This window comes from Bombus vosnesenskii, unplaced genomic scaffold, assembly GCF_011952255.1.
Source record: "Bombus vosnesenskii isolate JDL3184/JDL3185 unplaced genomic scaffold, Bvos_JDL3184-5_v1.1 scf7180000013304, whole genome shotgun sequence".
Taxonomy (NCBI): Eukaryota; Metazoa; Arthropoda; class Insecta; order Hymenoptera; family Apidae; genus Bombus; species Bombus vosnesenskii.
In genome coordinates this window covers 519,496-537,110 of record NW_022882953.1, presented here as the reverse complement: position 1 = coordinate 537,110, position 17,615 = coordinate 519,496, and the positions used below count along the sequence as shown (strand labels likewise).

At 27.3% G+C, this 17,615-nt stretch overlaps 2 protein-coding genes across 8 annotated transcripts; one reads left to right on the top strand and one right to left on the bottom strand.

The window, feature by feature from the left end:
* Positions 1 to 452: 452 nt before the first annotated feature.
* On the bottom strand, positions 453 to 10,017 carry LOC117234240 (rho GTPase-activating protein 26). 5 transcript variants are annotated; one of them, XM_033495238.1, is made up of 22 exons: positions 9,997 to 10,015; positions 9,848 to 9,932; positions 8,712 to 8,875; positions 8,101 to 8,258; positions 5,192 to 5,263; positions 4,996 to 5,097; positions 4,815 to 4,925; positions 4,610 to 4,714; positions 3,975 to 4,046; positions 3,666 to 3,732; positions 3,489 to 3,586; positions 3,305 to 3,399; positions 3,151 to 3,232; positions 2,953 to 3,055; positions 2,649 to 2,870; positions 2,403 to 2,508; positions 1,993 to 2,314; positions 1,703 to 1,892; positions 1,463 to 1,619; positions 1,327 to 1,383; positions 1,142 to 1,221; positions 819 to 1,058 (listed from the first exon to the last, which is right to left on the bottom strand). In XM_033495238.1, exons 3-22 carry the CDS (start codon positions 8,869 to 8,871, stop codon positions 967 to 969), a joined length of 2,451 nt encoding a protein of 816 aa, XP_033351129.1. In that variant the 5' UTR covers positions 8,872 to 8,875; positions 9,848 to 9,932; positions 9,997 to 10,015; the 3' UTR covers positions 819 to 966. The 5 variants fall into 5 exon arrangements, with proteins under 5 accessions (XP_033351131.1, XP_033351129.1, XP_033351128.1 ...); XM_033495237.1 differs by having other exon boundaries at positions 9,848 to 10,016; XM_033495240.1 differs by lacking the exons at positions 9,848 to 9,932; positions 9,997 to 10,015 and having other exon boundaries at positions 453 to 1,058; positions 1,334 to 1,383; positions 8,712 to 8,871.
* A 449-nt stretch (positions 10,018 to 10,466) lies between these two features.
* LOC117234398 (transcription factor SPT20 homolog) lies at positions 10,467 to 17,445 on the top strand. Of its 3 annotated transcripts, XM_033495552.1 has the most exons (22): positions 10,468 to 10,766; positions 11,766 to 11,876; positions 11,969 to 12,160; positions 12,275 to 12,393; positions 12,500 to 12,749; positions 12,900 to 13,112; positions 13,234 to 13,412; positions 13,494 to 13,703; positions 13,806 to 13,965; positions 14,049 to 14,123; positions 14,241 to 14,259; positions 14,347 to 14,573; positions 14,660 to 14,819; positions 14,903 to 15,108; positions 15,178 to 15,325; positions 15,430 to 15,623; positions 15,697 to 15,834; positions 15,920 to 16,016; positions 16,187 to 16,263; positions 16,349 to 16,532; positions 16,746 to 16,912; positions 17,059 to 17,445. In XM_033495552.1, the coding sequence occupies exons 2-22, from the start codon at positions 11,829 to 11,831 to the stop codon at positions 17,212 to 17,214; spliced, it is 3,219 nt and encodes a 1,072-aa protein (XP_033351443.1). In that variant the 5' UTR covers positions 10,468 to 10,766; positions 11,766 to 11,828; the 3' UTR covers positions 17,215 to 17,445. The 3 variants fall into 3 exon arrangements, with proteins under 3 accessions (XP_033351442.1, XP_033351443.1, XP_033351441.1); XM_033495551.1 differs by having other exon boundaries at positions 10,467 to 10,766; positions 14,241 to 14,573; positions 16,749 to 16,912; XM_033495550.1 differs by having other exon boundaries at positions 14,241 to 14,573.
* Positions 17,446 to 17,615: the final 170 nt, after the last annotated feature.

Genomic DNA, 17,615 nt, shown 5'->3' with positions numbered 1-17,615 from the left:
AAAAAGTACTTAATAGATATTAAATATTAAAAATGAAAGAATAAATAAGTTACAAAATCTTGTTACATTAATTGATAAATTAAATAACGAACATCATTTTAACTATTATTCTGTTAATTATGTTTATTACAACTTAATTGTTATAAAATATTTAAAAGAGTGTTTTAAGATAAAAACTTATTTCGTTATGTAAAATTTTATTTTACAGTAATATATTATTTTAATTACTATTAAAGATAAAAGTCAGTAATGAATAAATTAACATATTTTATAAGGTGATGTTTTAAATACATTCCTTACATTATTTTATTTAATAGTTTTACACATAAGTTATCTAATTTTTAAAATTGAAACGTAAGATTATTATTTAGGAAACTACAAATACGTATACATTTTTTTTGTAATATATTTAATTATAAATTAATGTAGTCTTTATACTATTAAAATCTTTATTAAAAATTCTGATTGTATTTGGTATTTATTTATTTTATCACATTTTGATATTATATGTGTGTACACATGCGTGCACATTACGTGTGGAGATTATCGCACTATAAACAAATATTATTGCCTATGAGATCTCCTAAAAGCTATATACTGGATCAATATCTTTTAGTACAAATATATTTAAATATCATATAATATATTAGCACTATATATGTAGATATATATAAATTTTTCTACAAGTGATTATATACACTATAGTCGTTTTTGAGCAAAAAGGCTCCTAATAAATAAAGATGTTTGTATGTATGTGTATATGTGAGCACGCGTGCGCACGTGTGTGTAATTGACTATGTAAATTGTACCCAAAGGAATTTAAATAGAAAACATTATATTTCACAAATGTCATTGCATAGCATTCCCGTTTTCGTGAACATATGTTTCAGTAGGCAATAGTACTAAACATACCCTACGAATTATGCAATGTAAAAACAATGTAGGCACTCTTTGGCTTTTCCAAATTCAAGGCAATTGTTCAACATAATTCTTTGGGACCAATCCCGTCTTACCATTTAATGTACCTTCCAACCATCCTGGTTCCAAAGAGGCCTTTACTATAATTAAATATTATGTTAGTACTTTATTCGTAAAGCAATTTTCTAATGTGCAATCATTAAATGTACTAAATTTTGTATACCATTTGTAATAATTTGATTTGGTTCAAATGACAATTCTCCATCGCTTTCGGCCACACAAGCATACAAAGTGCGGACTCTCCTGTAAGAAAAAATATATTCTTAAATAACGCAATATTGAAATCATAATGAAAATATATACATAACAAATTATGATGAACATGTTTAATAAGAATTTTATGTTTACCATATACCAGGTACTTGTCCAGGGCTTGAACGTCCACTGCTAGGTGATGTATTAACTCTACAAATAAAATTGTATGCATATTAAAAGTACATTCAAGTAAGAAAATAAAATGTTTAGTTAATAAAAAGGCACTTACACAGATACCGATGGATTGTTTCGTTGAGTGTAACCCGACGGGTAATGTACAGACATCATAGAACCACGTTTTTGTTTTACTGGCAAGTCAGATGAAAATGAGTGTGGATCAGAAGCGATTGATTCACTCGAGCTACTCGTATTGCCACTGGTTAATACTGAATTTATATAATTATTTATAATTATTAAATTATAAATCATGCAGATAAACAAATACATTTTGAAAAAGAATTAAAATAACCTTTATCTGCAGAATGATATATAAGATTTGCATTCGTTAATTTAACACGTCCACTTCGACTATCTAAATATGTCGGTATTCTGTGACTTGTATGTTCTGTTTCTTCGTAGTCGCCATTTTTTCGTTCATCTATAGAAGATGATTTAGTAACAACTGCTAGTGGGCTATCATAGTATGATCTAGTACCAAGCTGTATAAATAATTTAATTTCGAATAATGTATGTATCGTATAATCGACAAAAAGTTTATTTTATGCTTTGAAACGTAAAATCAGCTAATATATAACTTACATGTCCATGTGGTGAAGATATATTAGCATGTACTGGATACCTTAGGAAAGGAGTTCCATTACCAGAAGATGTTGACCCATCTTCTACATTAACACGTTGTGATCGAGAGGGAATGGTATTTTGTGCTGAGCGTACAGTATCTTGTGGTGGACCAGCAATTATTCTCTCACAATTTTCAATTAAAATTTCGACTACTATGTTGTAAAATTTAATATCCATTATAGAAGCTACTGTTTCTTCTTCTGGTCGCAGTAAGGATGGCCCGAAACATACCGCTAAATTACCGACAGTCATTAAATTTTTATCACTTTTTTTCGCCACACTACAAAACAACATATAGTTAGGTTAAAAAATTACACAATTTGCATAATTTTGAATATTCAATAAAATTGACTTTGTTATTAATATACCTGTACAAATGTTTAATAAGAAGCACTAACATATTGAAATTCGCTTTTGGGAGTCGATAAACAAGATTATGAATATCATTGATACGTGCTTCTTTGATTTCTTGTTCTGTTGAAAAGAATAATAAAAATGAAAAATATAATTAAAAAATATATTTTTTAATTTATAGAAATTTAATATAAAAAAGATGGTATTTTTAATTTAAAGATTTCAAATAAAATAATATTATAGAGAATACCTATACGCACTCGCAGCTGAAATGAAACTATTATAATATCGGAAAGTCATTAACGGTTCAGATAGCGTCCTCAAATATGTTTTGAGTGCACTAGTAATAGTTTTACTTTCCCATTCAAAGCGATCATCCAGATTAAGTTTCTCTAGTTTCCTTCTATCTAGTCCCATAGCTAAAAGTTTATTTACTTTGGAAGCAACACCAACGACTCTGTAGAGACCTTGCTCTTCAAGACCTAGAACAGTAATACATCATATTAAAGTAATTTTCTGATGAAATTTACATATGAAATATGTAAATTGCTACCTCAAACTTACCTCTTTCTTCGAGCGTTGTAATGCATTTTGATACGAACATGAAACCAGTTTCATCTAAGGTGGTTTCTTCAGATTTGGTTGATGCACCTACTATAGGGTAATTCTGGAATGATAAATATAGATATTGTATCAATTTTTTTCAATCATTCTCGATTTAAAAAGTAATGCAGTAGGAATCCAATAATAATTGTTACTTACTGGTTCTTTACCATCCATGGCATCAAGCCATAACTTTCTATCTTCTTCAGAAAGTGCTTGGAATGTATATACTACATTAGGTCTAAGAAAATAAAAGAATTGTAAATGTAATGTAAAAATATTTGTATTATGAATTATTATGAATTGAACTTACTTATCAATAGTGGTGATATCAAAGCAAAATCGTTTTTCAATTGTATCTGACATACGACGTACACAAGATGCCAATGTAAAAACTTCTTTGCTACTCTATTAAGTTAAGACAATATTGATGAATGCTTTTTCTTGATAGTACATTCATAATAACATTCATTTTAGAAAACCTAAAGCTTACTTACAAACTTTCCTGTAAGTTGATTATAAGGTATCATTGTAAATTCCTTTTTGTCCTTTTGATATGTGCAATACTGTTTTGTCCATGTTGTGCCAAATGCCTCTATAAAGATTTATGATTATATTAATATGTAATAAATATACGTTCCATTTATTAACTACATAAAACTTTATATATTTACTCTTTTCCATTAGAAACAAATAACCTTCACGTGTGTATAGTTTATTGACCCCACTTTCTACAGCAGACTACAAAATGAAAATATTACTAGTATTTCCATTATAGATTACTATTAACTTTATCATTATACAATAACAGATTTTTTTTTTAAATACAATGTTTGAACATAGAACTCATGTTCAATCATTTCTAGAATTAATTAATCAATTTTACATATTATGTTTTAATAACACATTTTCTTATGCATTGTAAATAACAATGATGTATACTAAAATTAAATGATAAAAATAATAAAAAATATATCACATACCTTTTTCATATCCTTCATTTTATTCATAAGTGATTCTGTTTTATCCCGGGTAGCAAGGAAATTTTCTCTAGTCTTGTAAAACACACACACACACATAAAATTGAAAATTAGTAAGCTATTTATCATGCTGTTATCCTAATAATATTTGCACCACACAATAATTTAGTAAGAAGTTACATTTAAGTATATCTACAAGTAGTTGAACATTAACAACCAAATCAATTATGAGAGAATTACTAATATTAAAATACTTCAAAGTGCATAACAAGACATTTAAAAGTACCCAAATTATATATCCCAAATAATCTTTCAAAATATTTGGAATATGTTGTACCACATTCTTATAATAACATAAGTTAACAAAGTAATTTATATTATAATAAAATGATAAAATTTTCATTTCCAAATTTTGTATAGTAATTCAATAAATAAATTGTAAGATATATGAGAGATAGAATGTGAAACAACAATGCACAATGTATTTCATAGATTTATATAAATCAATGTTATAATGCACAAAGCAACTTTGTTGTCATCTGAATAGTGCTAATGTAAGTAATCAGTTTTAGAATCGTGCTTCTAATGCTTTTCATATATTTTAAAGCAATGAAATACAAAGTAAGGAGAGAACTAACCTTTTGTATTTTTAGCTGCAGTTCAGTCATATAAGGTTTAAAATCCTCTGCAACTTCATGTCCTTGATGATAAAATGTTAACCAACCAAACATAAAACCTAGTAACTGGAAAAAATAGTATTATTTGTAACTTGTAATATTTAATTATTCTTGATTTAAAATCTATAATAATTTAATGAAAAACATATAAAAAGAGAAAACTTACAGTTTCTACAAATTCAAATTTTTTACGTTCTTGTACTTCTTGAAGCAAGAACACATACTCTAAACTAGCTTGACAAAAATGTCTTTCAGCCATTTCCAGTGTTGCATCAGCCTAAAAGTAATTATATTATTAGATCAAGTACTATAAATATTTTGCTTTTATAATATGTAAATATTTGTACCTCTTGAAGAACATTGTCTTGTTTTTTGGTAGACAAATTCAAGTAGCGTTCTTGGCTTTGACAAAATTTAATAGTTTGTTTCTCAAATTTCTTCTTTCCGTCCTATTAATATATTAGTTTCATATTATTTCATAAATAAAAGATTGTACTATATACATTAACTTTGAAATTTAATTTACTAAAGTTTTTACATTACCTTGACGCCTCCAATGTGTTCTTTTCTAAAGTTCTCCAAAGGGAGTATAATTTGATCATAAGCACGTTCAAGCTAAAAATAAAAGTTATTGAATAAAGTAAAATTTTTATAAAAGAATAACTTTAAAATTCATTGAATCACAGTAAGCAGTGATCTTGTCTTGTACTGAAATAAATACATACAGAAATAAAATTATATAACTTTTAGGAATTATATGTGCATATATGCACAACTACATATAACATATAAATAAAGTTAATCATAATAAGAAACAATAAAAAGTGAAATTAAATCATAATACAAATATATATACAGAGAAACTAAATAATTATATTGTGAGATATACAGCCAATGTTTATTACAAAAGCAACATTATAGAAAACATAAAATAATATTATATAATATATACAGGGCGTTCTGCAACTCGTGAACGATCGACTAGGGGATGATTCTGCATGTAAAAATGAGTCAAAAAGAAAGAATACATTTTTTTCATATAGTGCCCCGTTTTCGGAATTTAACTAATTGCAAACTGGATAGAAATATAATAATAATCGACACAAAATTGAAATATATATGAAAATAAGCAAAAGATGAAGAATTCACATTTTGTATAAAATTCTTTGTTTTCAAGAAAAATAAATTTTAAAATGTATCATGCGCGTGCACTAGACCAGTTCTTAACTAAGCATGTTCAAACTTAGTTTTCTTGAAAATAATGCCTTAAGCGGAAAAATTTCGTTTTACGTTTTTGACTTATTTTCGCACGTAATAACAAATAATCTCCTGCTAATTGTTTATCCATATCTAGTCGATACTTAACCGAATTTTCAAACTCGATTTTTTCGGAAACGGGGCCTCGGACGAAAATATTCTTTCTTTTCGATTCATTTTCACATGACGAATCACCTCCCACTTAATTGTCCACAAGAGATTTAGAGTGCTCTGTATAATAATAAATAATATACACGTTTATTTTAAACTGAAACAATAAACATGTTTTCTGTATTTAAGGTGATAACAATAATATCCTCGTATAATAAAGACATAGTTTATTTAAAATTTGTAATTATCAAATAATTTTTTAAGGATATTAAACAATGTATTGATTATAATAACTCTAATCTTTGTTGACATTTTATTTAGAATACATTTTTAACTACAGATTTTCAATTTCTTGCAAATTTTTATAATTGCTTTTTTGATACATAAATGAAATGTATTAGAAATTATTTTATTAACATATGTATTTATATAAAAGCCATATGTAGAATATGTCTCACTAAATAATAGTAACATAAAAAGATTTATACAGGGTGGTTGATAACTGGTGGTACAAGCGGAAAGGGGGTGATTCTAAGCGAAAAAAGAAGTCGAAAATATAGAATAAAAATTTTTCGTTCGAGGCTTTGTTTTCGAGAAAATCGACTTTGAATTTTCGCTCGGTACGCGTGCACTTTATCACGTCTCGTTATAACGGATCTCACTGTAGATCGTTGTCTCGATGGAAAAATTAAAAAAAAAAATTTTTATTCTATATTTTCGACTTCTTTTTTCGCGTAGAACCACCCCCTTTCCGCTTGTACCACCAGTTACCAACCACCCTGTATAATACAAATTAGACAATTTATGTAAATAAAATGATTAAGCTACAACTTAGTTATTTCATTTATTACACATTTATGTATCGTAACATTTATGTATTTATGTGCACGAACACACACATATGTTAGTAGTAAGAGAAAATATATGACTTATTAACGCACATTACCTGAATAAGCTTATTATAACTACTTTAGCACTAAATACTAAACTGAACAATATTGTGTTCTTATATTCAGAATGGGGACTGGATTCAATCATCCAATCCTGATTATTTATTCTAAACATCATAAAATCTTGTACCATATCAATACTAAAATAGAAGATTAAGTACAAAATTATTGAACTATAAAAGAGTTACTAAGACACATTCCTTGTTTAAAAATGAATGCAAATGCATGTATGTGTCCTATGTTCACACATACACACAAGCACTGACATTGCTATTGAAAAACAAGCATAACAACATTCTGTTATTTCACTATTTGGGGAAAAACTTATTTTTGTAACAGTAATTAAATATGCAACTTACCTAATGCATTAAAAATTATTAAATATATAACTTGTTAAAGAATGTTACTAACATGTTAGTGCTAAGAACACTTAGTCTTTGTTTTTATATGCATTAAACGCTTGAAACATTTTATAAAGATATGTTATATGTATATAACAGTTACATGCAATAATATATAAAATTTTTACTTGTTCCTTGAAGAGGATATTAATGTAAATGTTAAAAGCTCTTTTGTAATTCAAAAATAAAAGCTATTTGTGTGTGCATTCAGAAACATGACAAGAAATATGTACATTGTAATATACTAAATTGTTTACTTTTAAAAAATATTGAAAAAATAAATATAATTTAATTATAAAAAGAACTTTGATTGAAAATATGTTTCAAAAGATATACCATTAAATAACCAGGATGTGCTCCTTCTATAAAAACAGAGTTTTTATATATAGTAACACTTATTATATTTTTATAAACAAATAAATCATACACAACAATGTCTTTTTGCAGAAAATATAAAAAAAGTATATCATTTTAAATATTTTAGTTACTAGTTTAATAAAAAATATGATACATAAAATTGTACTATGACTTTTATGGTAAACTTTTATCAAAATTATAATTTTTGATTTCTTATGCCAAACATAAAATTTAATTTTTATTGTTAAATATTATGGAATTGAACTATAACAAATTAATAAAACTATAAAAAATATTATAATATGAATTGCTTTCATTCAAGAACAGTCTTTCCAATGAATATAAAACATATTTATATACTAAAAACATTGCATACCATGCGATCCCTTTCATCTTCTATTGATGCAATAAGTTTACCAAATTCCTTAAGGCTTTGTGATATGTGAGTTTCGTCCTCAGTTTGAGTTTCTCCAATACATTCAAAACTAAAATTCTGCAATGTTTTGGAAAATGCTCTCTGCGCTCTGGACAAATCTAAATAAGTTAATAGCTGTTATTTTCATGATCATAGATTTTACAATAAATATATTTATTCAAAACCTTATTACTTGTATCTTCAATTATATAAATGGTAAAAATACAATTATAATGAAATATAACATTATTCCATATGATATTATAACATAGTTTATGATATGACGAAAATAATAAACAAAATTAAAATTTAGTATAGTCTATATGTATAGTAGCACAAATCAAATATATTTATATTACAAAATATGAATATGACATACATCATAAATTAAAAAATAACCTAAACCTTGAAAAAAATTTAGTGTCAATATAGTTGATTAAAAAATTGTTCAATATTATAACTTTGTAACTAAAATATGTTACTGGAAAACATGAAAGTAAAATAGAATAAGATAAGAGCAGCTGTTACATGTGTACACAGAACCTTATCAACCTTGTGACAAATAGACTTACTTTTGGCAGCTAATAAAAGATCTTTGACCTCTTTGATGAGCCGTTTAATTTGTTGGCTGGTCTTCTCCAATTCACGCTCATGATAATGAAGATTCTCTCGAAAGTAAGGACTATCAGTTAAGCAATCCGTAAACTCTAATGGTTTGAGGCCAACACCCATTATTCTTGATTGTATATTAAAATTCAAATGTCATTAATAAATCAAAACAACAGACCCGATAAATTAACACTTAGAATAACTATTACGATATATGATCATTTAACGGAGACAATATATCACAGAATGTGCATCAAAACACTTCGCAGCGCAAATTCTCTTTGACGTGAAGAAAAATCAGTTCACAATATTTCTTTCATTTATTGATAGTCATGAACGATATATTTCTGAATCTTCGTTAAGATTAATACTAAATCACTAGCACGATTACGTAGACAGGAGCTTTACAACGACGATTAAAGATCATATACCCTCTTGAGTCAAATGAACTAACTACAGATTAAATGGCGGGTTATTCAAAACACCGCGATATAACACAATGTATAATATAAAATTATATATTGTGAAAACAAAACAATTACATAGTACTTTTATAAAATAACTTATACCTTATGTGTACAATTATTATTTTTATAAACTAGTAACCTTTACTACAATGAAATTATACATTGTTATCGTAATATTTTAAATAAATTCACAAAAACTACATTAACATATAAAACTTATAATTAAAAAGCTACAAACCATTCTTTTTTAATAAATAATTTCTCATTGATTAAAAATAAAAAATATATTTATAAAAATAGTTAATTAATATTAATATAAAATATATGTGTATGTATATATATACGTATTTATGTAAGTGGATATATGAATATATAAACCTATTATGCTAAAATAAAATTAAGAATAATATAGTATTCAAAAGATTGAATATACGTATTATATGCCCATAAAATATTTTACAAAAATCAAATTTAATAATTAAGTATATAATGCTACCAAAAGATAAAAATTTCTACATTTTTTTAAATGTAATTTATAATTATAATAAAGATTATAATAAATAAGAAATAATCAAATATTAAGTAATTTTCCAATTATTCCTTCTAAATGACAGTATTAAAATATCACTTACCTAAGAGTAGGAATTGTTGCGAAAATTTGGAAGCAAAACTTGCTTTCTTAAATTGACTTGAATTCCATACATTTCTCATTCAACACTATGATGGTTTTTACATTAACATAACATTGTAATTAGCAAAATGACATTGCTTGTATACTTACAAATATCGATCTTCGATACAAAATGTCTACGTCTTGAACTTAGGCTTGGATTATCGTAATCTTGAACATGAACAATTTATCTAAAGAATGGAATCCCACTTGTATATTGGTAATGGTATTTTAATGTAGTACCTAGTAGTACAGTTGTACCATAAATGAAAACGAATTTATACAAATTAAATAAATATAAGTTTTTCATAAAAAGTTTAAAATCTAAAGCTAATATATGATTCTTGAATAAAAAATTTTTATTCTTATAAAATTTTAATCAATTAATGTAGACTACTATTTATGTATCCTTCTCATAAATAAATTTGCTAAAAGCTGGTTAGACTTCTTAATACTGTTTCTCTCTTACATTAATAACTTTCCCGATAGATCTGTCTTCTTCTCGAATAAAATTCGAGATCAGTGTTCGACATGAAACAGTAAATTCGTCTTTAGTTGTTCGAATGCTAGTCGAGCTTGCGAACTATAAATTGAGTAACTCACTAGAGAGAAATGTGGTCAATTTTCCAGTCTATGATTGTGTGGTGTTTGTATAATAGGTTACATTGTGTCCTCTAAAATGACGTTTCTTACTTGTAAATATTATTTATTTGACACTAAATAATTTTTATTGATTATAAGAACTCGTTGACAAAAATTTTCGCTATCTGTAAACTTGTGTATTATTTACCAATTCGTGTGAGGTTATGATAAGAAAATTAACTTGAGTCACATCCTGTGTCCAATGTTTACTATTAGATTACTTTGTGGATCCATTAGAGGTAAATAACCTATTGTTTATGTTTTATTCGAAAGATTTAAATGTAATTTGTATTAATTCATAAACATTTACATAACCTCTCATGTAGCGTGCTTGTTTTGACATTCGGTGAATTCACGCTATGATTAAAACATATTCTCTCATATTTATTTGTAACTTGTACATAACCCTCTGTTTCGATAAATCTTATTTATTGATCTTATTTTTTACCTTTTGATACTCTCTGATTGCATTAATTTACTATTATGTTTGAAATACTTGTTATAATGTTCAAAAGGTGAGATAAGAAACATAATAGCCTCATCGATAAACAAATGTAATAAAAAATGCATTTGTAAAATATTCCACATTAGTATTTTTTACAATTCATAACAAATTATGTTCTTACTCTTTATCAAATTATTATACTTAACTAAAACCTTTACCAACGTTATAATTTTTTATTTTGTACTGTATATATATCTTTTTATATATTTTATCTATTTAATATCATATTATTGTATTATATTGAATATAGCTTTATGTAATGTTTTGATATATAATTTTAAATTAATTTTATTTATAAATGTGATACAAATGTTAGCAACGAAAGTTTATTACACAAATTTTTATATTTATATATATATATATGAATTTAGTTATTAATAATTAAACTATATTAAGGATAACCTATTTAGATGAATAAAAAATACTTTCTCTATTCCTTTCTCTTTCTTTTTCTTTCTTTCATAGATTATACTAATCGCACTATATTATATATGATTATATATATAACTAATATCATATCATAATATTAGCAATTTAAGTCTTATATTAAACACATTTTCTAGAATGTAATAATCTTAAAAATCTTGTAAAATTTCAAAAATTATAAAAAAATATCTTATAGTAAAGTATTTTATTTACTTAAACATAATGGCATAAATGTTTATTAAATTAATATAATACAAATTTTGTGTCATAAAAACTATGATATTAATATTTTATGAAATTATTTTAGATTGTGAAAATTCATTATTATATCAGATATGACATTAAATGGTTTTAGCAATCAAAAATTAAAATGATTGATACAGCCTGTAGTTTAGAAGATGCGTGTCGGCAGGCTCAGGTAATATTTTATTATTATTTTCTAATTTATTATAAGTTTCTAATTAATTCAAGTAGATTTTTTAATTTTAAATATTTACATTTTATATGCAGGATATGATAAATCAGGTATCCAAATGTTGGAAAAATGTTCAAGGACAAAATTCTATAAGTTCAGCTTGTGATAAATCATCTATTCAAAAAAAAGAACAGAATCATTCTAAACACAGCATTCAGTCTAAGTTGACTAGATTATATTTTGAAGAACTTACTAAAGTTCCTCATGCAACTCCTGACTCTGTGTTGGTATGTATACTTCTATAGAAATAATATTTTTAATATTCTTAATATTAAATATGTTCCAAAAAATTTAATATAGATTAATAAACTAGTTTAATAATAATATTTTTATTTATGTAGAATAATCTAGAAAATGAATGTGACCTTTTGGGAAGATTGGTGCAAAGAGAAGGTCTATATACATTAATCGTAAATCTCTATGCTGGTAATAAAGGATACTCACTAGCTGTAAGAAATAGGTAAATATATTATACTTTTCTATTAAGTATATGTTAATATTTATTTACAATATATTTGGAAACTAAATTAATAATAGTAGATTAATAAGTAATTTTAATTTAATAGTGATAAGGGAAATCAGTATGATAAAAATTCAATATTAGCTGAAACGCAACTGATGGGTTACGAACAGGGTGAATTGCTTTCATGTATAGATAATGGTCAATTGCCTGCAATGTTGGCTGAGCAACTAGAAACTAATCATTCTCATTTATTTTATGATGGTTGTATAATAGCTGAAGTTCGAGATTATCGAAAAGCATTTCCTCATACTAAAGCTGAAGTTCACCATGTGCTTCTTAAGCCTACAACACAAGTGAGAAATAAAAAAAATACTAGTTTTTCACTAGAAATGAAATTTGAGAAATACTAATATAAGTGACAAAATAAGATAATAAATAAAATAATAATTAAGTTTTATCTAATGAATTTAAATTAATCAGCATAATGTCTTAATATCTTTTAGAGTGTACTCTCAGATGTATCAACCTTAACTAGTGATGGTGATTGGAGTCATGAAGAACGATTAATGTTAGAATCATATTTAGTCGCAGCTACCCAAGGACCTCTTTGTCTTGACCCAAATCCTATTCCTAGCATAGCTACAACACGATTAAGGCAATCTAAATCTTTGCTTACTGATCACCAACTTATGCGACAAGCCAAAAAGTTTTCACAGGTAATTAATTGTAATGGACTAGAATGCAACTGTGATTTCTATTTAGTTTGCTTGTGTTTTTAAATATATTATATCATGCTTAATTCTAATATTTGAAATATTTTACCTTGTTTTGTTATAGGTTACAGTTAATCGTAAGAGAAAATTGGAACAATTAGCGCAACCAGAGGGATTAACAATACAAGATTTAATGCAAAAATTAAGAGCAAAGAGAGGAGTAGCTACAACCACTGCCTGTCCACCGCCTTCTCTTACAAATCCTCCTCTACTTCCACCAAATACACCTATTGATGTTTTAAGGTACATTTCAGTAAAAAGTTACTATTATTTATCAAACGTCACTATATGTATTAATACAAATTTATGCTTCATGTATGATAGATTTGCAAAAGCATACGAACGCCCGCGAGAAACAAAAGACTGTTTGCCACATGTTATAGAAGAATATATATTAGAAACGGGAGGAAGTCAAGGTGAAATAGATCACATAAAGCTCTCAATTCTACAAAGACCTTCTAATTCTGAGTACCTGGGAGAGCTTTATATGGATAAGAATCATCGTGAAGGAGAGAAAAACGGATCTGCATGCCGGCGAGTATTTGCTCATCATTCTCTTTTTATCAAATAGAATTTTATATTTTATTGAAGTTATAAAAATTGATTGGACAAATAAATATTTGGAATTTTTTATAGATTTACATTAGGTACAAGAGTTCTGGCAAATCATTACATTCAACAGTTTACGGAAATATTTACGGAAGAGGGTAGAAAGAACGTTAGAATAAAACATGTTGTACCAGGGCAGGTGCCTCGCGTAACATGTACACCTGGTATGCAACGAGCACATCAACAAGTATGTATACTACAAAAGTGAAATTTTTTTCTTATTGTATGAATTTTCAAATAAATACTTTTTGATTAATAAACTTGTTTTAGGCGCAGCAAGCAAAAGCAGCGCAATTAGTTGCTCAGCATTTACAACAAGCTCAATCTCAACATGTCGCGCAGCAGGTAAATTAAATATTTCTTGCTAAATATTTGAATAAAATTATTATACTTTTAATAAACGTAATAAATCTTAATAAGACTGTTCTGAACTAAACTAATATTTAATAATAATTATTTCAGATCTTATCAAGAGCTCAAGGTCAGTTAAATACTCTAGCTGGTCAAGTAGCTTCAATGAAATCTATGACAGAAGCCACTACTTCTGCTAATAACTTGACATGCGTAGATGCAACAAATATTCCGCAAGTTATTGCTCAGACTGAGACTACGTCAATGAGTCCAGGGCAACCTTTAACTAATGGTGGATCAAATGCCTCCACATCTGTACAGATTGATAACTCTACTATGTCGGTTGCTGATGGCAATTCCTGTAATGGATCTGGAATTTTAGTTTTTCAGCAGAAATTAAACAGTAATATTAATAATGCTACATCTACAAATGTTCCAGTTTTGGTAGGAGTTATACATGAATTTATATGAATTATGTGTAACATTATATTTTGATGTTCGGACAACTTTACATATTTCTCTACTTGTAGCAAGCTCAATTGCAAGCTGGAACACAAAATTGTGTTACGGAAACCGTTAATCAGAGCCAAAATGAAATACCATTTAAAAAACATTCTACTAATCCCGCGATAACAGCACTTGTAACATCTCTCATGAATTCTGCTCAACAATTTCAACAGCAAGCTGCAGGTTTGTTATGATGTTGATATAAACTGTAATACAAAATAAAAGAAATGCTAAAAATAAAAGTATTTTATTAAACATTCTTTCAGCAAATGCAGCAGCTGCTGCTATGAATAGTAATGCACAGACTACAAACAAGTCAAATAATGCTGCGATCCTTAGTTTGTTAAATAGCAGTCCTGCCAATTTGACGCAACAGAAAGTCCAGCCACGAAGGATCTCTTTGAATGCTTCCATCCCATCTAGAGTTCTTAGTCATGGAAATGTCATTAATGTCCCTAATACAACTGGTCAAGTAAGTCAATTAAGCTCGTACTTATACATTTTTAACAATATTCCGAAATTGTAAGAAATATATTTTTAGGTAAGGGTGAGTTTAAGTTCAACTTTAACAGGACAATTAAGTTGTAAGCAGCAACCAGTCAAAGCAACAGCTGTGAAATTAGCTCGTGTGCAAGATCCTAATTCAACACTTGGATTATCAATGTCAGGACTTTCAGCTTTGTTAGCAGGTAAATATTTGAAGATACACACAAGATACAATTAGTGTGTATTTTTTCTATTATTTCTATTCTGTCTTATTTAAGGTGAACATAATTAAAATTATGTATTATAGGAACGCCATCTGCAGATAATCCAATACCAGGAATTAATTCTGGTTCTTCTCTCCTTGAGCGGTTAACTGCTTCTTCCAGTCAGAATAATCAATCTGCAACGCCAATGAGTACTCCACCATCAACCAATGTAAACCTGCAGGGTGTAAATCTTACTAGTCTGTCGAATTCCATCAATGGTCTTCAAAATGTTCAGGTTGTGGAGAGCTGCTTATTTCAACATATGGCGTAGAAGATGAAATACTACTGTACTATTCATTATACAACAGGTATCATTTCCTGGACTATCACAACCCATTACGATGTCGCTAAATGTGTCAGCAACGACGGGTTCCGTTACACCTACAGGAGTTATTGTTTCTCTGCCTATATCATCTGCAACTAATACTTGCACCACGGTTTCTAGTGTTAGTTTTTTTGTATTTCACGCGTCTGCTCATTTCGGTTAGTTTAACACTTAAATTTTTCTGAAATATTGATTTATATTTCTAGATGGTAGCTACTACAGTTGTTACAACAGCTATTGCTGGAAGTACACCAACAGTAGTAATAACTAATCCTGCCAATACTCATTTGTCGTTACCAATTGGTAAGAATTTTTTCTTTTTGATGCATTGATTCTAATCTTCATATTAAATTACTTTATTTAATATATTAATGTTTGACTAACAAAGATAAGTAAATGTTTTATGCCTATATAAACTGAATAATTATGATATACGAAATAATCTGTATTTTATTATACAATAAATGTTGTAGCCCAAATAATACCTTCAGCAGTCAAAGGATTATCACAACAAAACATACGTAGTAGTAATTCTGTTACCCTTGCACAGGTATTTATAAATTATATATTGTGTTATATAATATGTACATAATAATTTATTAAAGTCCCAAAATGAGATAAAGATTACTTCTTAGGGTGGACAGGCAATTCAACTTGTTGGATCTCAAAGGCCACGAGTTAATCATATAGCGCGTCAAGTACAACCAAATCAAGTTAAATCAACTGTTTTATCAAATCAATTAGTAACTGTGGCTAAAACAGTGACAGCCAGTCAGTTAATACTGTCTGGTAATAAACAGGTGTTAACTCCTATAATGGGTAAGTTACCATAGATACCATGTCACAATATATTGTTATTTAAAAATAGATTATAGACAGTAACAACAAATTCTATTGTTTCCATATTATTTTACAATTTCTATTATACATTAATATGTATAAATATTTTTATATAAGCTGCTTAATTTATTCATGTTTAGGACATTATATTAAATTTTTTTCAACAAATAAGGATAGTGTCATGTTTTATAGCAGCAACGAAACCAGTGCTTATGGCGTCCCAGACGACATCTTCTTCCCAAGTAGTACCTGCAAATAAACAAACATTATTGACAAAATCCTTGCATGCTAGAGCTTCTACAGGGCAGTGCAGTCAGCAAACTCAAAGTCTTGGAGTGGCAACATTATCACAACAACAAGTATGTATTTTTGCATTATTAGTATAAATTTTTAGTTAAGAGAAGAAAATTACATATTATAAAAGACGATGTAATATAAAAGAATATATATACTTTTGAATTTATTTAAAATTATAAGTACAATTCAAAGATTGTTTATTCTGTAGTTACAGAGAACTCTTGTTAAACCTGTACAGCTCCAACAGTTACAGTGTTTAACTACACAACATAAAGTAGCGGTTGCAACTAGCAATTCGCAAAACAGGACTCAAATTGAGCCACAGAGAAATTCTACATCTGGCCCTGGGGAAGATCCAGCCTGAACATGTTCAAATAATTAATATTTCATCACACTGAAATAATTGGAGCCTGCCTATAAGAAATGTAATGAGGTTTTTATATATTAAGTTAATATGACATTTGAAAATTTTAATTATGCATGCAATTATAATTGTAAATTATACAATTTTTATTCATGAACGATCAATGTTTAACAGTAAAGACATATTTTATAAAAATCAGCATAATACATATTTGTGCACATGTGCAATAAATTATTTCTATAAAAAACGAAAGAAAAATTTCTGCCTCAAAATATTACTTTGAGGATGGTTTCAATTATTGTATATATAACTTATACATACAATATGATTTGTTTTATATTAAAAAATATAATAAATATTCCATTTTTTATTGACCTCGACCCTTCTTTATATTATTGTTA

Bases quoted from the DNA above. Each gene is read 5' to 3' on its own strand.
- LOC117234240 (XM_033495237.1), bottom strand. From the start codon at position 8,871: ATGGGTGTTGGCCTCAAACCATTAGAGTTTACGGATTGCTTAACTGAT. The intron at 4,926-4,995 runs GTACAAATATTT...AATTACTTTTAG, and splicing joins AAGACAATGTTCTTCAAGAG to GCTGATGCAACACTGGAAAT. The intron at 1,384-1,462 runs GTAAGTGCCTTT...TTTTATTTGTAG, and splicing joins AACAATCCATCGGTATCTGT to AGTTAATACATCACCTAGCA.
- LOC117234398 (XM_033495550.1), top strand. From the start codon at position 11,829: ATGATTGATACAGCCTGTAGTTTAGAAGATGCGTGTCGGCAGGCTCAG. The intron at 12,161-12,274 runs GTATGTATACTT...TTATTTATGTAG, and splicing joins CAACTCCTGACTCTGTGTTG to AATAATCTAGAAAATGAATG. The intron at 16,533-16,745 runs GTAAGTTACCAT...CATGTTTTATAG, and splicing joins GGTGTTAACTCCTATAATGG to CAGCAACGAAACCAGTGCTT.